Raw genomic sequence first — 23,610 nt, forward strand, 5'->3', positions numbered from 1 at the left:
GAAAAAAAATGGTGAAAAATGCTTTTGAAAGAGGAATAAATTATATTTTGTAGATAATGAAGAAAAATTTGCGGGGTTGCTCTCTCTCTCTCTACGTGGAAGGATTGGGAATTGGGAGTCACTTGGACTTGAAGTGAGTCTTCATGTGAGTATTTAGTGCTGTTGGTTGAATAAATCTCTTGCCACATTCTCTGCAAGCATGAGGCTTTTCTCCCGTATGAGTCATCACATGGTGCTTCAGAGTCTCTGCTTTGGCGAAAGATCTCTCACAGTGCGGACATTGGAAATCCTTTACACCCTGGTGAACCACCTTGATGTGACGCTTCACATTTGCTGTTCAAATATTCCAAAAAAAAAGAGACACCCAAAAAAAATTGATTAAAATCTTTTGCAAACTAGGGCAGACCGGGGCAGAATTAGCCAACTGATTTTTTTCTTTACCCGTAATTTGTGAAAAAAAAGTCTGTGATCACATTGATAAATATTTCAATGGATAAGGAAGGACTTAATTAGTCTGAATCAATCGAAGTTTGCTCAGTATTCTTTCTAAAGAAAATTATAACATCACACTGTCTAATTTTACCCCGGTCTCCCTTACTGACCGTAAGTATAATTTACATGTATTTAAATATTTGATTTCGTAAAATATTTAGCTCTTATCGCTTCCTCTGACTGTCTAAAAATTTGAATGCTTCAGAGAATTAGAGAATACAATTGTACCAAAATAGTTTATAAGATTGGCATAATTACTGATTGAGGTGTTTCAGAGAAAGATTTTTGAATCAAATAATAGAGATTTTTGAGACCTTAATTATCATTAATTTTATTTATTAAATTTTATACACTCAGTCCCGACATTAAGTCCTTCGGGATTATGCACCTGACGGAATTATACACATACAATTATGCAAGTTTGCCTACCATTGGGAGTAAATTTATGAAATTTTTATTGAAATACGCCTGAATGTATACTATCTTGCGACGCTAGACATTTGAAAACATTTTGCTACTTTTTCAGAATAAAACTTTAATTTCTTTTATTAAGGTGATTTTTTTTTAAATATTCTAACCATTTATTGAAGAACTCTGGCCAAAAAGTACTGTTTGTTAATGCATTTCTATTAAACAATTGAATCTTTTTGTTTGAACTACTTTTACTCCGCGCGAAACTCGTTCTACGGGATTTATTCAAAAGAAAGCCCCTGCGGTTATGCAAATTTTCTCTGCCATTTCGCGCGTTTTTTTTTTCGATCCCGAAAATGTGCATAATCCCGGGACTGAGTGTATCTTTAATGGTGTCTACACACTAGAAGCAATTTTCGTCAAAGATTATGTACATTTTTTTTTCAAAATTCTGACGTTTCTTCCTACAAAGATAGGGAAAATTTTCTTTAAAAAGGCATATTTTAAAGAAAATGCTCCTAGTGTGTAAAGGCCTTAAGGAGATAGTCTGAATTCTGAATAGATCAAAATTGAACTATTTTACGCGATTTTCTTCGGAATACAAAGAAACGACCAAACCTCTTGAAACTTTTAAAACACCTATGTTTATATGTACGTAAAGTGCATTAAAAAAAATTGAAAAAAAAAGAATTACAAAATGACGGAAAAATAAGTTGTTCATTGAAGCACCTTGTCAAAACAGAACTAATTTTTTAGGCATTTTTGTCAATAAGAGATAGAAAATTTCTAGAGAAATACAAAAACTAGTTCAATTACCGATCTTTGCTAGGTACATATTTTCACCATTTTTTGGTAACATGCCACGTGAATACCTCGACGACAAAATGAGATGTCCTTTGAACCAAAACCATTCAAACACTCGATTTTTCACTTCTTCAAAATTTCTAAAGTGCTACTCACGCACGCCATGAAAAATCAACCAGAATAATCGGTGATCGAAAGAATCTAGGTCTGAAAAATACAGGAAGGGTTTAGCTTTTTTAGTTGTCAAAACATGATCGTTGTCATGTTGCAATATCAGTCGTTTATGTAGCTATTTCCTATAGATAGTATTCCTTAGTTGAACCCTTTAAGAACGATTGGGTCACCGGTGACCAAAAAAAGAAAATTTCCTACGATCTTCTAAAGTTATGCTTTGCTCTAAAGTCAGAAAAAGTGATTTTTTCTGACCCTCGATTTTTGACCTTCTCGTACTTACAGGATTAACCCTTTAACGACTAGACAGTTTTCACGGACCGATAAATCAGCAATAAAAATGAATCCAATGAACAAAACCAGTTAAATATCTTATATTTGGTCTTCGAAAAGCCAACAGAGGCTGGTATGCACAGTTACAGCTGATTTATTAGGCTTATTTATTAATTAATCAGAAAACCTATGCACAAACACAGAAAATTACGTCCTGAAAGCTCTGTTAATAAATCAGTTGGTGTCCCCTATCCACCGCCTGAGGGCAGGACTAACGCTGAGAAAAACTTGAGAGGTTTTTAAATTTAAAGCATTTTGTACATTTTGAAGCATTCAAGAGATTATTTTTTGGGTTTATTTTACGTCTTTTTACTGTGAGATGTTGGAAATCCTAGTAATGATGTATGAACATTTATTTTCTTTGTGGATTTCGCAAAGAAAGAGTTACTAATTTGTAGAAGAAAAATAGATACGAAAATTTATAAAAATTTACAGTAAATATAAAATATAAGAAGAAATCTGACCATTATTTCTCAAATGAAGTCTATGTGTTCATTAAATCTTTAAAAACAAGACTGTTAAAATTAAAACCTCTTTGGGATATGTAAAATTAATTTCCATTGCCTCCTTTTCCTCACAGTCCCAGGTTATTTTCACTTGATTATAAAAAAAATGAAAATTTTTAAAGCTTCTCATCAAAAACATTTTTACTTGATTTTAAGGTGATCACCTGTAAAACTGTATAAGACAACATAAATCGTAATTTACTTCGTAAAATATATCAATTCCTAATGTTTTTTCTACTTAATTTGACGATAATAAGTCTAACAAGCTCCTCTCGAGGAGCATGTTTATAAATCAAAAATTTTATTAATCAATAAATTGTGAAGTACTGTGTATAGGAACACTTATTAATTTGAAATTAAGCTTTCAACTTAATAAGTAAGCTGGTTACTGTGCATAGCTTTTCTTATTTATTAACGAATTAATAAATCAACTGGTTACTGTGCATAACCCCCAGTCTGATTTGGTGTATTTTTTGTCTCTTTATAGGGACAAAAATAGCCTAAAATTTAAGTAATTTTTCTGACAATACTAATGAATGATAGTTTTCGATCTAATAAAAAATATTATGTTTGAGTATTGTAGTTTCTTTTCCCAAAACGGTTTTGCTTAAAAATAAATTGGAAATATAAAAAATATTTAAAATTAATTTTCATTATGAGAATTAAAAAATTCGTCATTTTTTTAGCTTAAAAATTTACTTTATAGCAAATATCTGGAGACTTCCAAAAATATCCTAGATTCCCTCGACCTTCAACTTTGCAACTACGTACAAACTTAAGAAAAAATTAGATTAGGTGGTCAGGAAAAATTATCTTCTTTATGGGACACCGGTGTTCCAATCGTCCTTAAAGGGTTAAGCAACTCGTAAACAAAAAAAAAAGTTTTTTTTAGCATGTAGGGTAGATTGGGTAAATTCGAAATCATCTTACAGAGACGCAACACCTTCAATACACACAAATTAATTTTTTTTTTCGAAAACGTAGTTTTTGGCCCTTCTTGGATTTTACTGATTAGTACAAATATATTAAATATAGCTTGAAAACAGGTTTTCCAATTACGGTATTCCGGAATACTGAAATCCCGGAAATTTTACACTTTTCCTGCCCGATATTTTTGAGATCTCGGGATTTTCGGGATTCCGAGATTTTTCGGATCTCTGGATTTTCAGAATCGTTGGCTTTTCGGGATCCCGTGATTTTCCGAATCTCAGAATTTTCAGGATCCCAGAATTTTCGTAATCCCGGTATCTTTCTGATCTCAAGATCTCGTATCTAATTTACTGAACCTAAATAAGTTTCCTGGATACAGCGGAATCGATAAAGATTTAAGCCGGAACATAACAAATCATAATTTTCTGCGAAAAAAAGTTTCCAATACTTTGTTTACTTGCTCAAGATTTGTGATACTTCGATCCTTTTCTTTTTGTCTAAAATCGTATTCCCGGGATTGAAAATTGGCACAATCGCTTAAATTTCACAGAAGCAATTTTTTTTTAAACAAAATAATAAGCATTATGCCCAACACCCAATAACTTTTGTTTGTAAACATGTTTTCAAAATTTCCTATGAGAGAGAGCGAGATAACTAGATCCCAGTTTCATTCACTCTGATTGAAATGCCAAAAACATGTTTACAAAACAAAAGTTATTGCGCGTTGGGCATTATATCAAATTGAAAACACACTTCAACTTTTTTTCACTTCTTTTCAAAATAAGCAAATGAATTTTTGTTGTCTGAAATACAAGGAACCAAAAAATAAGTCTGTAGCACATAAAATAAATAAAAAATTAGTTAGAGAAAGTCTCTGTTCCCATTAAGCGATAAGAAAATCTCCGATTCAGGCTAGATTCCTAATTCATTCAATCTGTCCTTGACAGTGGATGTTATTCAGAATTTGTATTTAGTAAGGGAAACTCGGAAAAGTGTGATACTCGTAGATAAAACGGTTTTTCCATTCTCCTCTATGCAGAAAAAAGAGAAATTCATGTTCTTCAAAATTTGAATTCGATTAAATTTAAGCGGACGTCACATTCTAAATCTTAAAACATCTAAGAAAAAAAAGTTCCAACTCTGAAACCCCAATATTTTGGCTATAAATAAAAATCTTTGGTACTCACCTTGAGTGGTGGATTTGAAATCACAAAATTCACAGGGCCAGAGAATTTCTCTCGTGTGCGTGTTCATGTGAATCCTCAATTCACGTGCTGTTACCTTCCGGAGACCGCAAACTGTGCAAACGTGATTCTTAATCCCTTCGTGACGTAAAATATGCACATTCAGCTTGTCTTTCGTGTTAAATCGTCTTGGACATTGGGTGCACGCAAAAGGTCTTGGAGCTGAAAGGTAAGATAATTTACTTTACTCATTTCTTGTATTAAAAGTTAGGCCGTTTTTTTCATCATTTTGCAAAAATAAATTACATAATTTTCGATATCACATTGATTCATACTTTTTGAAAATTTGTTTTAAATTGAAAGTTTTTAATACAATTCTATCAGTGGATTTTCTGTGGTATAAATCATTTGTTAAACTTTTTTTTATGCTCTATACATTTAATACCATTCAATTTGAAAGGGTGTAAAATAAACAACAAAACAATAATTTATGATTCTGTCATAATCGCAGCTTCTCGTAAACCGTGGTTATGCCAACTATCTTCAATCAAATTCATATTCAGTGAATGTATTTTGAATATTCCTGATTCTGAGACTAGCCACCAAAATCACTCCGGTAGTCCAGAAAAGTTTGGGTATAAAACTTGCAAGATTTCCCTTACAACCTCTTGTTTTCTTGAAATACTTCCTTTTCTATTTATTTTGCCCGTACATAAACTTGTACATGGTACGGAATTGTTGAAAAGATGATGATTTACATTAGCTAGAGAAAAGTTTCTCAGGATAACTTGTAAGGTCATCTAAAATAAATTATTAAAAGAAAAAGTTACTTACCTGGTAAATTTACATGGTAAGAAAAGCACTGGAGGGATCGACATTGAAAGTCGAAATGTCATTCCAAAATAAAATGATGTTTTGAAAATTATTATTCATTATTTTGCATTGACTGAGAGAAATCCGAAAAAGTTAAAATAACATTCCGAAAATGTTTGTTTTACCCTGCAGTATTGATCAGAAATCGGTGTAAATATTATGCTTTTTAGGTGTATTATGGGTTAAAGTTACCCTTTTTCATTTAATTTTACCCTTAAAAAGGTGTAAAATTAACATTAAAAATGTTGATATATTTTTACACCTAAAAAGTGTTAAAATTATGAGAAAAAAAAGTCAATCGCACCCCCATTTTTTCTCAGTGTTATGTGTACCCCATTAGGTCAATTTGCCAAAAGTCGGACTGTGCTAAAAGTCGGACACATAGAAAGTCGTACTAAGGTAAAGCGTCTTCAGCACCCAAATTACATACAAAGTTCCGTAGATAAGAATTGGGAAAAAAAACATAAAACAATTTTCAATAACATCATTTTTCTTTCGGGCTGACGATCCGATCTTCCGTTTTGATCGTTTCAGCGCTCCTCTTATAGTAAATTTTTCTATTAAGGGAAAAGGGAGAAGATCACTTATCCTCCCTGGTCAATTGCCCGATAAATGTCTTGATAAATACGAGAAACACACAAATAGATTTGTAAAATCCGAGAATCTTAGTGAACATCAAGAAACTAGAAAAAATCGTGCGTAAAAATAGGAATACGTCACCTTTTATTCCATTACTCTAACAGGGAAAGTGCTAGTAATTTGGGACAGCTTGTAATTTTGGACAATTCCTAAAATTACAAACAGTGTCCAAAATTACAAGCAAGGTGTCCAAAATTACAGTTGAATTACAGTCGGCGAAGTCTACACATTAGTCTATTTTTGACGAAGCAATTTTCGTCAAAAATAGACATTTTCAAAAATCTTGACGTATTTGTCTGATAAGGGAAATTTTCTTTAAAAAATATTTAAGGTTTGCTCCTAGAACCTCTAAACGCTTATAAGAGGAATTGTGATGTTTTCTTGGGCCTAGGTTTTCATGTCGTCTTCCCTTTGGTCGCATGTCAATTGAGGATAGTAGCGAGAGTTTGAAAGGTTCTGGCCTCCTTTCAGAATCGTAACAATATATTAACAGATTTATTTATTTTAAAGTGTAAAAAAAAATACAAGTCAAATTTGGAATTTCTATTTTGATTTTTGTTTGCATTATTTTAAATGCAAAAGTTCTTTCAGACATCTTATTCAAGTGTCCCTTCCATAGTTTTCTTCCAAGGCCGCAAAATGTTTGTCAGTATTTTAGTAACATTTGATTAAAAAAATAAAATTGTGAAGTATAGATAGATAGATAGATAATTTATTCATCACAATGTTTTAGAAGTACAAATTGTTGATCATGCGTGAGTATGTAGTTTTTTCTTTCTCCGGCCACCGCCGTCTTAGTGTTGATGACCAACCTCCAGAGTGAAAACGGTGGAAAACTCTTTCACAGGTTGTATATGCCAGTCATGAATCAACATGAATAAATAAATCATGGTGTGTACTAAACTCAAACATACATTTTACTCATTTAATGAGCAGAAAGAAAAGGCAAACAGAAGATGCTGCTCTGTACCATCCGTACTCTCTATTTACATTGTGAGAGAATTGAAAAATGGCTAGCTCTGACTGAGCTGTAAGCCATTAGTGGGCAAGGCCCTAAAGAAAAAAATCGTTTGGTGCAGTAATTAACATAAAAAAAATAGATTAGCTTAAATTTATAATTTAGGAACAGACGATCCCATGAAATCCGTGAAAAAAAATTGAAATCTAAAATTTAAAGGAATTCTTAAAAATAAAAAAATAAATAAAATAAAATAAAAATTACGAGTGGCAGTGGCGCCAGTGTCTTTAACAAAATTAATTAATTAATAAATCCAAAAGTAAAGAATGATTTAATGACAAAATAAAGAAAGGATATTCAGAGTTCATGATAAGACAGAGGAGAAAAAAGAAAATACAAATCCACTGAAACAAGGTGGAATCTGCCCCGCGGCATCCCCCCAGACCCACAGAGCCAGATGATCCCGGAGTCGCTCCACCCACCCCCATACATACAGGTCCAAGCTTCACATTTTATTTAACAATAAGGGGAGAGAGACCTCAGTGAAGCCGAGGGAGAGACACCGCAGCAGGGACCGGAGACGCAGGTGAAGAACTTCATCTCAAGCTCAGCAGAGCAACCTCGTTAGCTGAAGGCCAGAAAAGAAGTTAGAAAAAAAAAGTATCATGCAAGCTTTACAAACAGATCACCCCCTACAGGCCAAGGATGGAGAAGCCACAGTGACAAAAGATATCTTCCACCATAGATCAGTAATCAGGGATCAAAATTAAAAAAATAAATAAAAAGTTTATAAAGAAAAGAAACAAAAAATGCAAAAATAAAGGATTTCACTGATATATCGTGTTCGGTGAGTGAAGTTAAAAAAAAAACCCGTTGAAGACAATGAAAAACAAAATTATATTATAACAATAATTTCCAAAAAATTATTCATAAAAAATCGATCATTGAAAATTTAAAGGAGTGACAAATAATCTAAACAAAAAACAAAGATAATCTAAACATAAAACATGAAATTTTAATTGTGCCTTCATAATGTACAAAAATAATTTTTAAAAACTGTTGAAAAAATTATTGAATTTTATTATTTTTGAACTTTTTACTGCTCGAACTCCACGGAGAGAGCAGCATATCGTCGGTTGCATCTACCTTTGTCGTAGGGTAAATTAAGCTAATTCAAAACCTGCTCCAAATGGAAACTTTTCGCTACCCCAAATGGAAACGTCATTTTCCACGATAAATACAGTACTAAATTATTATTAATATAATTTTCTATACCACAGTTTCATTATATGGTTAATTTTGCTCCAAATAAATGGAAAATCAATTCATATTCACAAATTTTATTTTGTTAATGTTTCAGAAAAATTAAAAGTGTACCCTTTCACCATCGAATTTTTCATCGATCGACCATGTTTTCCAATGAAAAACACAATAAGGTGAATGTTTTTTATACGTTTTGTTTAACATTTATGTCATATTTCTGACTAATTTTAGTTAAATTAAGTGTTAATCTTTATTGTTAACGATACGTGAAGTTTTCAAATGAAATAATCACCTATTTCGTGAACAAAAAGGGCTTTTTTCTGAAGTGTCTGCAAATGCTTCAAAAGGAAACCCAGGAAATATGATTTTTTGGAGATTTTCTTATTGTTTTAGATGGGAAAGGAGAAAAGACCAGGAATAAGAACAAATCCTGCACTCACGAGCAACTCAACAAGGTTTTGGAAGCCTTTCGTCGCGGTTTCACTTACATTGTTTGTCTCCAATTAGGAACTTTCCCTTGTCTCCATTTGGATTCATTTGTTTCCAATAGAAGTATTTTACACTCGCGTATTTTTCTTGTATTTAAGAAGTTTTCAAATTATATCTAAAGAATTTTCACTAAACAGTAACATTCTAGAAGAGTCAAGGAGCAAATTCATGTAATTCTCTTCAGAAAAAATATGAACTTAATGTGTTGAATCTTCTGTCAAACTTAAAGCGTCTGGAAATAGTTTTGAATTAGGACATTTTATCTTAATTTAAAATTTTAAAGGTTCCTAAAAAAATATAAGACAGTTTTGGAATTTCTGTTTTTGATTTTTGTTTTTTTGTTTGCATCATTTTGTATGCAAAAATTCTTTCAAACTTTTTATTTGAGTGCCCCTTCCATAGTTTTCGTCGAAGGCCGCAAAATGTTTGTGGGTATTTTAGTAAATGTGGTTAAAAAATAAAATTGGGAAGTAGATAATCTAAACACAAAACATAAAATTTTAATTGTGCCTTCATAATGTACAAAAATAATTTTTAAAAAAAATCCTGTCGAAAAAATTATTAAATTTAATTATTTGTAAGCATTTTTACCAATTCATAAGTAAAATCTTACTGACCAAAAATGAATATTTATGCCCAGCGCACAATAACTTTTGTTTGTAAACATGTTTTTAAAATTTCCCATGAGAATGAGCGAGATGACTAGATCTAGATCTCACTCACTCTCATTGAAATGTCAAAAACATGTTTATAAAAAAAAAGTTATTGTGCGTTGGGCATTACACGGAAAGAAATATTTCGTAAAATTGTTCGTAAATATTTGTAAATTCCCGCTGGGGACTTATGAAATGTTCGTAAATCGTATAATCCACTAAAAAGTTCGTAAAAGTTTGTACTCTTTGCACAAACATCATTCGTAACATGATCACTTGACGAGCATTGCTTGATCTTTTACAAACATTTTGTACATTTTTGTTTGTGTGACAAAACTTTACGAACAAATGACAAAATTTCTCAGTAAACTCTCGCTTATCCGTGAGAGCAGGACCAAAATGTCACACGGATTTTGAGATTAATACACATCAAATTATTTGACATCCAACGATTTTTTTGTTCACATTGAAAATTTGTGGAGTGAATTTTGACCTGACTGAATCGACATTCTTTCTAAACATGCGTACAGTCTAAAAAGTTACAGTGAGAAAGAATTACAGTAGATAGTGCATATTTGCTTTAACAAAAAAACCCTAAAACGGGGACAAATATGTCAACAAAATTTTTAAAATTCAACTGTCTCACGGACTTTTTTATGTCACCCGGAAAAAGAGTCCACGAATAAGCGAGAGTCTACTGTACAAAGATTTTTCAGTGTGTAAAGAAACAAAAAATGTTCGTCAAGTGTTCATCTTACGAACAATGTTTGTAAAAAAAGCACGAACTTGTACCAACTTTTTAGATGGTTATACCGGTTATACGATTTACGAGTATTTAAAAAATCTATTGCAGGACTTTACAAACATTTACGAAAAATTAAAAAAAAAACATATTTTCTGTGTCTAGACTCTTTTGGATTTTTAATTCCCATTGCTATTTTACCAAATTATATTTTCTTTCTTTTTAAGAAGGTATTTCATTTAAAATTAAAATTTCTTGACAAAATGTAAATATGGATGGTTCAGAAAATATTCTTAATAACATTCTATGATCCTTCTATATTTACTCACGAAAACAGCCAAACAATATTTCCGGATTAAGTAAAACACGAATCCCGTAAAAGTAGCGATTTTCACAAAATTTAGTATAATATTCATATTCATGGATGTTATTTATTCAATGTACACACCTCGAAAAATTCAGATATTCCCATTTCTCTTCAAGTTCTCTTCATGAAGTGAGCATATCTGAATTTTGCCGGATGTATAACTTATTACCCGGCCGGAACAAATGTTATACAATATTAGATAAATATTATATACTAATAGGGAGAGTAGGCCTACTATAATCGGGATAGTAGGCCGATTGTAGGCCTACCCTCCATATAAAAGACTGTGTCGTTTTACTAGTGGAAGAGACTTTTTGCCAGCATTAGTATTGGTGTGACTGCCGTGTACACTAGATCCCGGCATTATGCACATTTTCGGGACCGAAAAAAACGCGCGAAATGGCATTATGCATCGAGAAAATTTGCATACCTACAGGGGCTTTCTTTTGAATAAATTGACCGTTGAACGAATTTCGCGCAGAGTAAAAGTCGCTAAAAGTAGTTCAAACAAAAAGATTCAAATGTTTCAACTAATTCAACAATATAAATGCATTAACAAACAGTACATGGCCAGAGTTCTTCAATAAATGGTTAGAATAATAAAAAAAAATACCTTTAAAAAAAGAAATTAAAATTTTGTTCTGAAAAAGTAGCAAAATGTTTTCAAATTTCCCGCGTCGCGCCATAGTATGCATTCAGGCGTATTTCAAAAATGATTTCATAAATTGACCCCCGATGGTAGGCAAATTTGCATAATTGTGTGTGCATAATTCCGTCAGGTGCATAATCCCGAAGGACTTAATGCCGGGACTGAGTGTACGTGTGAATCACAATTATTAATTTTATCATCTGATGAGGCCATTTTCTTACAGGAAACGTAATTCTTAAGCTTCATTGGCTACTTTTATGCCTCTTTTCGTATAAATCTTTGCAAAATAGTAAAAATATTGCACATTTATTTTCGATGTTATTGTGGCAGTGGAACATATCAGAGACACTGTAGAATGAATGGAACTTATCTCGGACAATTACGGGGTACGAATATCATATATTTTTAAATGAAAAATAATACAAATCGGACTCAGATTTTTGTCATACTAGTATAATGGAAATATGTTATAGCTCCGATTTTGTTCCGGCCGGGTACCTCAAGTGAATTTTTTATCAATTCGAGTGTCACGACAGAATTTCTTGAGAAAAAAAAAAGAGAGAAATACTTTACTTACCTCCGTGAGAATAGCTATGCTTCTTGAGATAGGCCGGGCACTGAAACGCCTTTCCACATACTTCGCATATATAATTATAGGGAAGGATATGCCTGGGTTTCGGCTCCCTTGGATTCTCTGGATCATGCCAGATCTTCACGTGATTCTGCAAACCCTCTTCAGTTGCATAGTGTCTGTCACAATTCGGTTCTTTGCATGGGAAAGCCCTCTTTTTACCATGCTTAGTGGCCATGTGCCCCTTCAGGGAATCTACTCTCGTAAATTCCTTCAAACAGATCTTACACTGAGAAGCCATTTTCAAGCCCTGATGCTTAATCCTCATGTGCGCTTCCAGTCGTTCCTTGAGCCAGTACTTCAAATGGCAATAGCTGCACTCCAAAGTGGGTGGCTCTCGGCGCTTAACTGGCTTCTCAACCTCTCCAGGAAGAAGAGGTTTCTTCTTTTTATGAGATCTGTAGGGCTTTTCTGAATTCTCTCCCAGCTTCTTGCCAGGCTTCCTCCCTCTCTTCTTCGGTAAGACATAATCTGGATCCGTTTGATCCTCTTTTATTGGCTCAATATCCTTGGCCAGTGAAGAAGATTCAGTAGCCACAGGAGGAGTGTATTTGTTCTCTGGAGGAGAATATTTCTCTTCCGGAGGACTTTCTGTATTGGAAAAATTTGACATATCGTCATCGTCCGGATCGGACTTTGTGACCATCAGGGGATCACATAGCACCTCGGGAGGTGTGTATTTTTGCTCAGGGACACCCAGAGCAAGGATTTGCTGGAAATGGAGGGCAGTGGTGGTGCACATTTGGCGGAAATTGTAAGCCTCCAGAAGGCGATTGTAGCAATTAAAACAGAGAACTTCGGGCAGTCCATCATTCTGGTGAATCTGCAAAGGTGATTAGGATTACGGGGATGCCAAGGGATTCTTTGGGAGTTTGTCTTACATCCAGGGATGTGGTTTCTTGGAAAATATCCGAGAGATTGTGGGTGGCAAAGATAAATATCTGAGACTCCTTCTGAGTCTTGATTTGACACCCTCGGCACCTTTCTAGGATATTCAGACACTCCATCTCACTTTTCACTTTTTCAGGACACTAAACAGATTTTTTTCTACAAGATACTATCACTTCCGGTTGCTCAATACCCTTTTTATTGGGGAAAATTGAAAGAAATTGTCTTTTGATGTTTTTGTTTACGCGACGTCCGGAGACAACATGGCAAGCTTCGCAGCAAACTTCAAGCCGTCCGGGAGTAGCTGGCGGCTTTGGCGGGAATAAATTAACCCCAAAATGCAAGAAAATATTTCTTGTTTTACCATTTAATTACCAAATTAGTGGTACAAGAACTCGAATTTTATTGTTTTATATCGAGCAAGGCAACGAAAAATTAATACAATTAGAAATAATAATGAAATTCAAACCCGCTTTACTTTTAAAATGGAACAGCGGTTTCAATTAAAATTGACTCCCAAATGGTATATTTTTGGTATTTTTTATGATAAAAGTTTGGGGGGCAAGTTTAGAAAATTCCTTATAAATATTATAATTTTTTTTGTATCCCAAAAGCAAATTTTCGTTTTTTTTTTCGCACGAGAAACAAATATGTAATCCAAAGCAAATTTCATTATAGGGGAAGCCGGGATTATTGATAACAATACTGTGTTAGTATAACTTTAAAGGGAATTTTAAGCTAAATAAAATAAGCTTTTTTCAAAAGAATATCACAATTTATTCAATAATTCGCATCGAAAATGACGAGGTCTGACTCAGTTTTGGAAATTAGATTAAAGAATCTTCATCCAAAGAGGACGGATTGACAATTAATTACAGTCAAAAATTCCACTGATTAAAAAAAATTGAAAGAAATAATTTGCATTCAGGTATTCAAATGCATCTTCTTGTGATAATTCAAAGCAGTTAGTTGGATAAATCTCTTCCCACATACGTTGCAAGCATAAGGTTTTTCTCCTGTATGGATCCTTTCATGATTCCTCAGGGTCTTTAAATGACCAAAAGATTTATTGCAGTGTGCACATTCATATTTCTTCTCACCCCGATGAACTGCCTTTACATGGTGTTTTCTACCTGCTGCTCATTGATTCCAAAATTTCCATAAAGAAAATAATAAGAGGTAATATAAATTTCCAATCTCACTTTTACTTTCGAATTTTATCACGCCTGAAGTATATGCCTTAAGATAAAATAACGTTCATTCGAGGAAATACACCACAGTGACTGAATAAATTTCATGGCAAACCATATAGTTCTCCAGTGGATCAGTGGATCAGTGGATAGAGAAGTGGCTCTGTGACTGTGAGGTCGAGGGTTCGAGACTAGGCAGCTGCAGATTTTTCAGCTGCTGTAATAGTCTCGAATTCGTCCAGTGAATGAATGGAAAAGTCATGCCAATACATTGACAATGAACCGCCTAAAAAGAGAGGTTGGTATAGGAAATAAGTTTTGACATGCAGAGTTCAGTCGAATACAAATACACATTCACTGCCCAGATCCACAAACCGAGGCTGGGGGTGGATTATGTAAAAATCGTGAACGTTCACTGGTGAAACGTTCACAAGTGAACGATTCACCGCTCGCGTTCACAACTGCTAGAAAAGTGATTATGAATGAATGAGTGAATCAGTTGCGGTGAAAAACTGCTAGAGTGAATTCGAAGACGTCAAAAGTTATTGTTTTTGTTCAGTGGTCATGTAGTTTTTCACAAATTTTCTAAGTTTTCCGCGATATTTTAGCAAAAATGGAGTGAAATTGGTGTTAAAATAATACAAAATGTGTACAAACCCGAGGCAAGTGTCTGTTAACATGATTGAGAAATTTTGTCAATCTTTTCAATTTGTCCGGAAGTGAATACTCTCTACGTGCCACGTAAACAGTGTTTCGATAAATTATATTTTGGCAATTTTTTTTGCGTTAAATGCTTTATAAACTCAATGATTTCGAGTCACATTATAAACTAGTTCTGTGAAAAAGCCTTACTTCCGGTCCTTCAATGTATTTTTCGTCCTAAAAATTGCATTCACTTCCAGTTTCACCCCATCCAAATGACGGTGAAAAATCTAACCTCAAAAAACTGAGTGAAGTGAATCGTTCACCGCGTTCATAATCACATTTTAGCGGTTCACTAGTGAAACGTTCACTTTGACCTGTCAAGTGAATCGTTCACCGGGTTCACTTACTTACATAATCCACCCCCTGGTTTACCGTGATATAAAGCGGTACTGTGTGTATCAGAACGCACACAGAGCACTATGATATAAAACGGGTTTACTTGCCTTGGGGGTTACGATAGAACAGGAGAATGGGGAGTGCATAATGGGCCCAAATAAGTGGCCTGGGTGCAGCGGTTCCGCAAGGAATATAACCGACCCATAGACAAATCTTAATCTTAATATAGTTCTCCAAGATTTTAACCACCGAATGTCGATCTGAAGTGGAACTACCCAGCGAGCACCAAATGATTTAGATTAGCGAGTATCAAATTAACTCTTTTCAATTCAGTTAAAAACATATACAGTAGACTCTTGCTCAATCGGCTTTTCTTCAATCGGGCGAAAAATTTTGTTGACAATTTTCACGTTTAATTATGAAGCAAATTTGCTTAAATTCACTTTAGTTCCTCTTATTTTATCATGATTCTTTATAATTGAGCGCTTTTTGTGGAACTTACAATGACTTTGACATCCAAATCTATCGATAATTTGGATATCATTTTCCCCCTATGCCCGATTGAGAGAGTCTACTGTATTTTCAACTGAATTCTGCTAACCTTTAAACGAAACTTGCCAGGCAGTGCCATTTCCATATATTTGGTTAGCACTTTTTGTTCAAAAACTGCTGAACGGTCAGCATATTTTTCTGATCAACTCAGCAAATATATGCTGAAAACGCTACCTTCTTCAGCTAACTGTGCTCGCTTGGTAAGGCAGGTACATTTTCAAAAAAAAAAAAGCAGAATTTGGAGAAAACGGAGAAAAAGCGTACATCGGTGGACGAAAAATGAGAGGCATGTAATTGGTTCCAGGGTCGACTTATGAAGGAAGGTGGCCCCGAAGCCCGAAGGTTCTAAGTCTTTGTTTGTAACCGTTTGGACTCTAGGCGTGGTAATGATCGGACGAACAGACTGAGAATGCGTGACGTTATTGCTCGTAAAAATGTAATATAAGGTCCATAAGATAATATAAGATAAAAGGTAAAAAAACATTGAAAGAATTAATTTGTCTTTAACCTCTAGTCATAAGTCAAAATTTTCCCAAAAATTACTTGATAATGAGTCATAAAAGTTACTATCTGTGATAACGTTGTGATAAACAATGTGACGTATTTTTCAGAAAAAATGTTAGTCTTGTGGTTATATCAAAATATGTCTTATTGAGACGTGAAGATTATAAATCTAAAACTACAGAAAAATAAAGGAATTCATTTTAGCATACACTTGTACACATAAAGGATTTCGTGGTGAAATTGGTAAGTGCGTCAACTTATGGACACAGAGATCCTTGAATTAATTTTTGCAGTTATGAGACCTAGTCCCGTGTCAGGCTCAAAGGGATAATATGTTCTAGGGTCTAGCAAACAATTTTTTCTCCATTTTTACACTTTTAAAATTAAATTATAAGACCGTTTTTAGCAAAAGTCACTGCGATGTACTTCCTAAATAAAACGTATTGCAAAACATTTCATTTCTAAAACCTGAACGTCTGTCTACGTATCAGTAAAACCAGTAAATTCGTACTCACCTTGAGTTGTGGATTTGAAATCACAAAATTCACAGGGCCAGAGATTATCCTTTGTATGAGAATTCACGTGAATTCTCAGTGCACTCGCTGTTACCGTCCGAAGTCCACAAATTGTGCAAACATGATTTTTAATCCCCTCATGACGCAAAATATGTACACTTATCTGGTTTTTCGTGTAAAATCGTCTTGGACATTGGCTGCACGCAAAAGGTCTTTCACCTGAAAGGTAAGTTCAACCCTTTGCAAAAGCTAGTGATAAACTAGTCTTAGCTTTTTAAAGCTTAGAATTTTTTGTTTGTAAAATCACCTTGCGTGGAAAATCTTATGAAATCAATCGCAAAAACATTTTGATCAACACAGAAGTTAGTCATACGAAATGTTCATTTTTAGAATAGTGTTAAATTTTGTGTGTAAAGCTTTCTCAGCATGGAACGACATACGATAAAGTTTCTAGTCCAAAACACTTTTCCTGTTAAATCTGATATATAGTTCACTGAATTTAGTAAAAACGATTATGACAGAATCATAACTAATTATAGGACATATCCTGTTAAAAAAATACTTTTACTATAAAATGGATTCATATTTTCCGAAAAGTTGTTATGATTTCAAAATATTTGTTCAAAAAGTTTCAATTTATTATTTTATGGTGGAGAATAAAATGTAAATGAATTCATTGTTTACGCATTACAATTCATTATTTTCAGAGCTAAAGTTTCACTTTTCCTATTCAACTTATAAACTAAAGGATTCAAAATATAATAATAATGCATATGATAAACAAACTAAGAGAAGTTTCTAAACTCTAAACCTAAAGTAAAATTCACTTCATTGACAGTGTTAGCCAAATATTGAGATAAGTAAACACTAAGTTAACGTGCAAGCCTTCGAATGTTGATTTTTTTTCTATTCTTCCGAAAGAAAAGATTCTGTACTAATTAACTAAGGGCAAGTGTGGTCTACTTTATAAGAAAAAATAATATTAGGGGAAACTAGAACACAATCGAACACGGGGTAGCCTTTTTCTCTGAAGTCTAATATTAGAATAAAAAATCGCAGTGTTGGGTGCTACCCCATGTTCGGTGGTGCCCCAATTTCTACTAAATATTAATTTTTTATGAATTAATCTGAAAATATACAATAATTCATAGGCTGACGTGTTCAGAAACCAACCACCTTCTCTCAAATTCAGTAAGATATTATAATTATCTAGTTAATATTTTAAACTTTTAATTTAAGTATATTTCTAGTATTTTTTGTTGATTCTTGTACCTTTTGTTAATCTGGTAGAGGAACTGGGGGGAAAATGTGACAAAACGGATATTTTTTATCTTGTTTAGAGCTCTAAGAAACCTGAGACATTAAATCAGCACATTACCACAGAAAATTTACTAATTCGACTATTTCACAAATTTCAGAACTTTGACAAAGATCATCCTTCTTTATGTTAGAGAAAACTTAATTATTTTTTAAAAGTTGATTTTACACAAATCTTTGATATATCGGGGCAAAAATTAACAAGCGTATGAGGTAGTTTATAAATTACGCCGACCAAAATCCCGGTGAGAGAATTCCGTATTTATTGAAATCCCGAAAACCAAAATGTAGTAGGACGTAGGACTGTTGAGCTCAGAGGAGTTGGAGGGAGAAAACCCGTCCTGACGAAGACTCTTCTTATTCAGTTGCGGTGGTGACTCTGAGGAGTGCTATAACGGTTAACTTCAGAGGACACTATATCGCCGGTAGATGGAGTTATAAGCGTCCAATAGATTATCCCGAAGGCACATACGAATCGGTTCCTCATTCCTCATTCAGCCTTTAACCGTGAAGCTGGGAGGAAGCTCGATCCATGGCTCCCCGGGAATGGGCAATGGGGCTCTACTCCGCAAGGCTAACGATGGAGGGCACTCCAGCATGTTCCGGTGCAAGGTCTGTAGCATTCGTGCTACAAAAATCTCAAATGCGTCGAAATCCCGAATAGTCAAAATTCGAAATCTTGATTTTTTGAAATTTCGACGAATTGATAAATTTGGCTTTCGCAATTCTGGCGTTCGAAATTTTGGTATTTTCGGGATTTTGGCGTTGGAAATTATTACATTTTGTAAGAAAGAAGTGACAAAGCACCTAGCTTTAAAGAGTAGCCCGTATTCACGAGAAAGAGCTCTCCGTGAATTATCTTTCGCATGGTTTTTTGGGTGTATACCGGTTTGGCATGAGTAACAACCATACGGACAAATAGAAAAGTAGATTTTAAAAAAGTAAATCATTTATGGGTACTTTACCTATTCATTACTGATGCTGTCGTGTTCAAAATTTCAAGACATTTAAAAAACAAAATAATTATAACAAATCGGCTGAGAAATATGCCATTTTGGTTTAACTTTGACCTTCGAAAATTTGCTCTCGAAATATTTTTTAGACATATTTAGGTGTCTATGAACGAAATTTCTAGTTTCTGAAAGAATCAGCATCCCCGACGCACCCGATTGAATTCCCAATGCATTCTATATAAAGGAAATATTTATCTTACCTACCTCTAAAACATATTCGAAAACGAAAAAAAATCTAGGAGCACTTTCCGAAAGAATCAAAATAAACATGGTTCTGGAGGGGAAGGAGGAGGGTGAGGAAGAAAAGAAGAAGAATGTCGTAGATAATATTGACTTATGGGAGGGATGGTCATCGATTACCAGAATTCAATATCTATTACCGTCGGACTTCTACCTGTGTCATAAAATTTCGTAGAAATAAAAAGGATTTTTGAAAAATATTGGATGACGATACACCAATTGCAAGTACTCTAACGATTAAATAGGATGCAGCTGGGTTGGAAATTTCAAGATGTTAAAAACAAAAAACAAAAAAAAAAACAAAATCCAAATTTGAGCAAATCGGTTGAAAAATGAGAGATCCAGAGTGGTTTAATTTTGACTTTCGAAAATTCGATATAATTTTTTTCGGTCATACACTGAGAAAAAAAGGGGGTGCGATTAACTTTTTTTCCTCATAATTTTAACACTTTATAGGTGTAAAAATATATCTACAATTTTTAATGTTAATTTTACACCTTTTTAAGGGTAAAATCAACATAAAAAGGGTAACTTTAACCCCTAATACACCTTAAAAGCATAATATTTACACCAATTTCGGATCAATACTGCAGGGTAAAATAAACATTTCCGGAATGTTATTTTAACTTTTTCGGATTTCTCTCAGTGTAGGTGCCTGTGTGCGAAACATTCACCATGGCGACCCTGACACCTATTGTAAAAAATATTAAACTTTGATCTCTTTTATTTTGGATGATATTCAATGTTTGAACTCTTGACTTTCACATTTCGCCCCACATTCCCCTATTACTTATCTATTAAAAGAAAAACATTAAAAATCGATTTAAAATATTTTTCTTTTAACTTTTAAGTCAATAATACAATTATGCGATTTTTTACTAAATTAATTCTTTGTGCAATTCATTTAATATTAAAAACAGCATTTAAAAAATATTTAGTGTTGAAAAAAATATATAACTTACCTCCATGAGAATAACTATGCTTCTTGAGGTAGGCTGGACACTCAAAAGCTTTTCCACATAATTCACACACGTAGTTATAAGTTTTCACCCGTTTCCGTTCCTTAGGATTCTCCGGATCATGCCAGGACTTCATGTGATTCTGCAAACCTTCTTCAGTTACATATTGCTTTTTACAATTTGGCTCTTTGCATGGAAAAGCATATGTTTTCCCATGCTGCGTTGCCATGTGCATCCTTAGATAATCAACTTGGGTAAATTCCTTCAAGCACACCTTACATTGAGTGGCTTTTTTCATTCCCTGATGCTTAACTCTCATGTGTGCCTCCAGCCATTCCTTCATACGGAATTTCGTATTACAAAGGTGGCATTCCAGAGTTAGTTGGCCCTGCCGTTTAACGGGCTTCTCAACCTCCCCAGGAAGAAGAGGTTTCTTCTTTTTGTGAGATCTGTAGGGCTTTTCTGAATTCTCTCCCAGCTTCTTGCCAGGCTTCCTCCCTCTCTTCTTCGGTAAGACATAATCTGGCTCTGTCTCATCCTCTTTTATTGGCTCATTATCCTTGGCCAGAGAAGAAGATTCAGAAGCCTCGGGAGGAGTGTATTTGTTCTCTGGAGGAGAATATTTCTCTTCCGGAGGACTTTCTGTATTGGAAAAATTTGACATATCGTCATCGTCCGGATCGGACTTTGTGACCATCAAGGGATCACATAGCACCTCGGGAGGTGTGTATTTTTGCTCAGGGACACCCAGAGCAAGGATTTGCTGGAAATGGAGGGCAGTGGTGGTGCACATTTGGCGGAAATTGTAAGCCTCCAGAAGGCGATTGTAGCAATTAAAACAGAGAACTTCGGGCAGTCCATCATTCTGGTGAATCTGCAAAGGTGATTAGGATTACGGGGATGCCAAGGGATTCTTTGGGAGTTTGTCTTACATCCAGGGATGTGGTTTCTTGGAAAATATCCGAGAGATTGTGGGTGGCAAAGATAAATATCTGAGACTCCTTCTGAGTCTTGATTTGACACCCTCGGCACCTTTCTAGGATATTCAGACACTCCATCTCACTTTTCACTTTTCCAGGACACTAAACAGATTTTTTTCTACAAGATACTATCACTTCCGGTGGCTCAATACCTTTTTTATTGGGAAAAATTGAGAGAAATCGTCTTTTGATGTTTTTGTTTACGCGACGTCCGGAGACAACATGGCAAGCTTCGCAGCAAACTTCAGACTGTCCGGGAAGATATTGGTTTGGCGGGAATCGCGGGAATAATCAGAGAAATGGAAGAAATGGGAGAATTGGATCATCGGGATCATCTTGGAGAAAGAGAATAAATTTAAAGTCCTTAATACACTTAGGAAGACTTTGAACATCTTCATATTAAAATAATAAAGGGCATTCTCAGGCAAAGGAATTTGAGAAGGCGTGGAAAGATTATCCTGAACCTATAATCCTGTTAGTGACCCAAGTAGCAAAAACCAGTCCTTAGAACGTAAATTTTAGGATATCTGACATGTTAATTTTCCTGAGATCACACAGCTCATTAAAATTTTAAATCGATTTACATAAATTGTCGCTACTATGCAATTTGTGTTTTTCAATCATTTAATATAAATTTGTTCTATTTATAGACAAAAATTTTCATTTGTTTTTTTTTTAATATGAAGACACTTATGTTTTAGGCTAATTTAATCTAAATCAATTTATACGGCCCAAGTAAGGTAAAATGCCCTGAAGTCGACCGGTTCCTCAATTCGACCGGTAAAGTTATTTATTCAATTTATTTATATTTGCACTAATATTTGGCGTACGATCTAACATTAATAGGTCAATTATTCCATAAATAAATCCGAATCATTGATAATTTTATAGAAATTCACCATTAAATATTCAAATATTCACTACCAGTCGAGTCGAGGAACCGGTCGACTCGAGGGCACTTTACCTTATACCATTTTATTTATAAATGGAACAAATTACTTATAAATAATATTTTGTTTCAAAAATTGTAAGTGAGATTGTTAAAAATCTTTTTGTTAAGGATTTCTTAAGAGCCATCACCGACAATTAAAGAGAATCGCATTAAAATTTTAATGACTACCCTATGTAACAAAGGATAAGTCATATTTAAGACCACTGACTGTCATATGACTGAAAATTAGGAGTCGTCAAGAAATACGTTACACTTTCTAACTGAAGACTTTGTGGATGACTACTGATATGACAGGGAAAACCGGGGCAAATTTAGCCAGGAAATGATTTTTTTTGCTTACAATTTGCGAAAAAAATATTCGAATCAGACCGATAAGTATTTCAATGAACAGAGAGGGAAATGTTCATTCTGAATAGAAGTTTATTTAGACTGTGTAGCTTTTATAGGTTTCGTCAGAGTTTGAAGCTCTTTCAACCCTTCAATTATGATATGGGTCACCGGTGACCCAAAAAAAAATTTTCCTATGTCCATATTGTGCACTATGTAACTAAACTAAAGCGATCGGATTCGTACCAATATTCGTTCTAATCCAAATTAAAATATCCCAATCAAAGTCTAAATCAGCCCCTGGCTAAATCTGTCCCGGTTCCTTCTATAATGTTCACGGTATGGCCAATTTGCTTGGGCCGCCTTTTATTAATTTTGTCAAAAGATTATGTGAAATGGAGTCTGTAAGAATAATGATGTTATTAATTGAAATGCTTGAAATACATCTATTTTGAACATTAGTATTGAGTTTAAATATTACGTATAAATATGCAAATGGTTCTTTAACGACGATATCACACGTGCACATTAAAAAATTGATCTGATTCACATTGTAGATTAGAGATGCACAAGAACGGTTTGAGACCGAACAAACGTTAAATGAAACTTCTACGTCAATGGTCAAAACGCTGCCTGAACAAACTTATTTTGATGTATATTCGGTTTCAAACAGTTCTTGCACACCTCTGTTGTGGATGGTGAGTGTCCAAATGTATTACTTGTATTTTTGAACAACTTTACATTTAGAATTTGATCTATTTATTTGATTAAAAAGGTATATTTGCCCTGAATTGATTTAATGAATGCGATTTTCGCATTAGTTTTTTAATATTAAGAATATTGTGAGAATTTTACGAACTTTAGTTCAATGTTAATTGTATTTATGTACAAAGAAATCGTCAATCAGAGCAAGCGACACTCAAATCATCCAGTTTTTTCTCAGTAGAGAGAAGAAAAATTCCTGCCTCCACCCAGAATGGAACTGGAGACCTCTCGTTAACTAGACGAGTGCTCTACCAATTGAGCTATTAGAGGCC

At 34.1% G+C, this 23,610-nt stretch overlaps 2 protein-coding genes across 2 annotated transcripts; both read right to left on the reverse strand.

Annotated features, from left to right (window-relative positions):
* Window positions 1-19: 19 nt before the first annotated feature.
* Window positions 20-13,269, reverse strand: LOC129809665 (gastrula zinc finger protein XlCGF46.1-like). The gene is made up of 4 exons (XM_055859688.1): window positions 12,977-13,269; window positions 12,042-12,918; window positions 4,835-5,053; window positions 20-333 (listed from the first exon to the last, which is right to left on the reverse strand). The coding sequence occupies exons 1-4, from the start codon at window positions 13,100-13,102 to the stop codon at window positions 119-121; spliced, it is 1,437 nt and encodes a 478-aa protein (XP_055715663.1). The 5' UTR covers window positions 13,103-13,269; the 3' UTR covers window positions 20-118.
* A 467-nt stretch (window positions 13,270-13,736) lies between these two features.
* On the reverse strand, window positions 13,737-21,528 carry LOC129809666 (gastrula zinc finger protein XlCGF46.1-like). Its single transcript, XM_055859689.1, has 4 exons — window positions 21,247-21,528; window positions 20,318-21,188; window positions 16,786-17,004; window positions 13,737-14,119 (listed from the first exon to the last, which is right to left on the reverse strand). Exons 1-4 carry the CDS (start codon window positions 21,370-21,372, stop codon window positions 13,908-13,910), a joined length of 1,428 nt encoding a protein of 475 aa, XP_055715664.1. The 5' UTR covers window positions 21,373-21,528; the 3' UTR covers window positions 13,737-13,907.
* Between the last annotated feature and the right edge of the window lie 2,082 nt (window positions 21,529-23,610).

Source organism: Phlebotomus papatasi, chromosome 1 (genome assembly GCF_024763615.1).
Source record: "Phlebotomus papatasi isolate M1 chromosome 1, Ppap_2.1, whole genome shotgun sequence".
Taxonomy (NCBI): Eukaryota; Metazoa; Arthropoda; class Insecta; order Diptera; family Psychodidae; genus Phlebotomus; species Phlebotomus papatasi.

Coding starts and splice junctions, on each gene's coding strand:
- LOC129809665 (XM_055859688.1), bottom strand. CDS start 13,102: ATGGAGTGTCTGAATATCCTAGAAAGGTGCCGAGGGTGTCAAATCAAG. Junction 12,919..12,976: donor AAGAAACCACATCCCTGGAT/GTAAGACAAACT, acceptor TCACCTTTGCAG/ATTCACCAGAATGATGGACT. Junction 334..4,834: donor TTTCAAATCCACCACTCAAG/GTGAGTACCAAA, acceptor ATATTTGAACAG/CAAATGTGAAGCGTCACATC.
- LOC129809666 (XM_055859689.1), bottom strand. CDS start 21,372: ATGGAGTGTCTGAATATCCTAGAAAGGTGCCGAGGGTGTCAAATCAAG. Junction 21,189..21,246: donor AAGAAACCACATCCCTGGAT/GTAAGACAAACT, acceptor TCACCTTTGCAG/ATTCACCAGAATGATGGACT. Junction 14,120..16,785: donor TTTCAAATCCACAACTCAAG/GTGAGTACGAAT, acceptor ATCAATGAGCAG/CAGGTAGAAAACACCATGTA.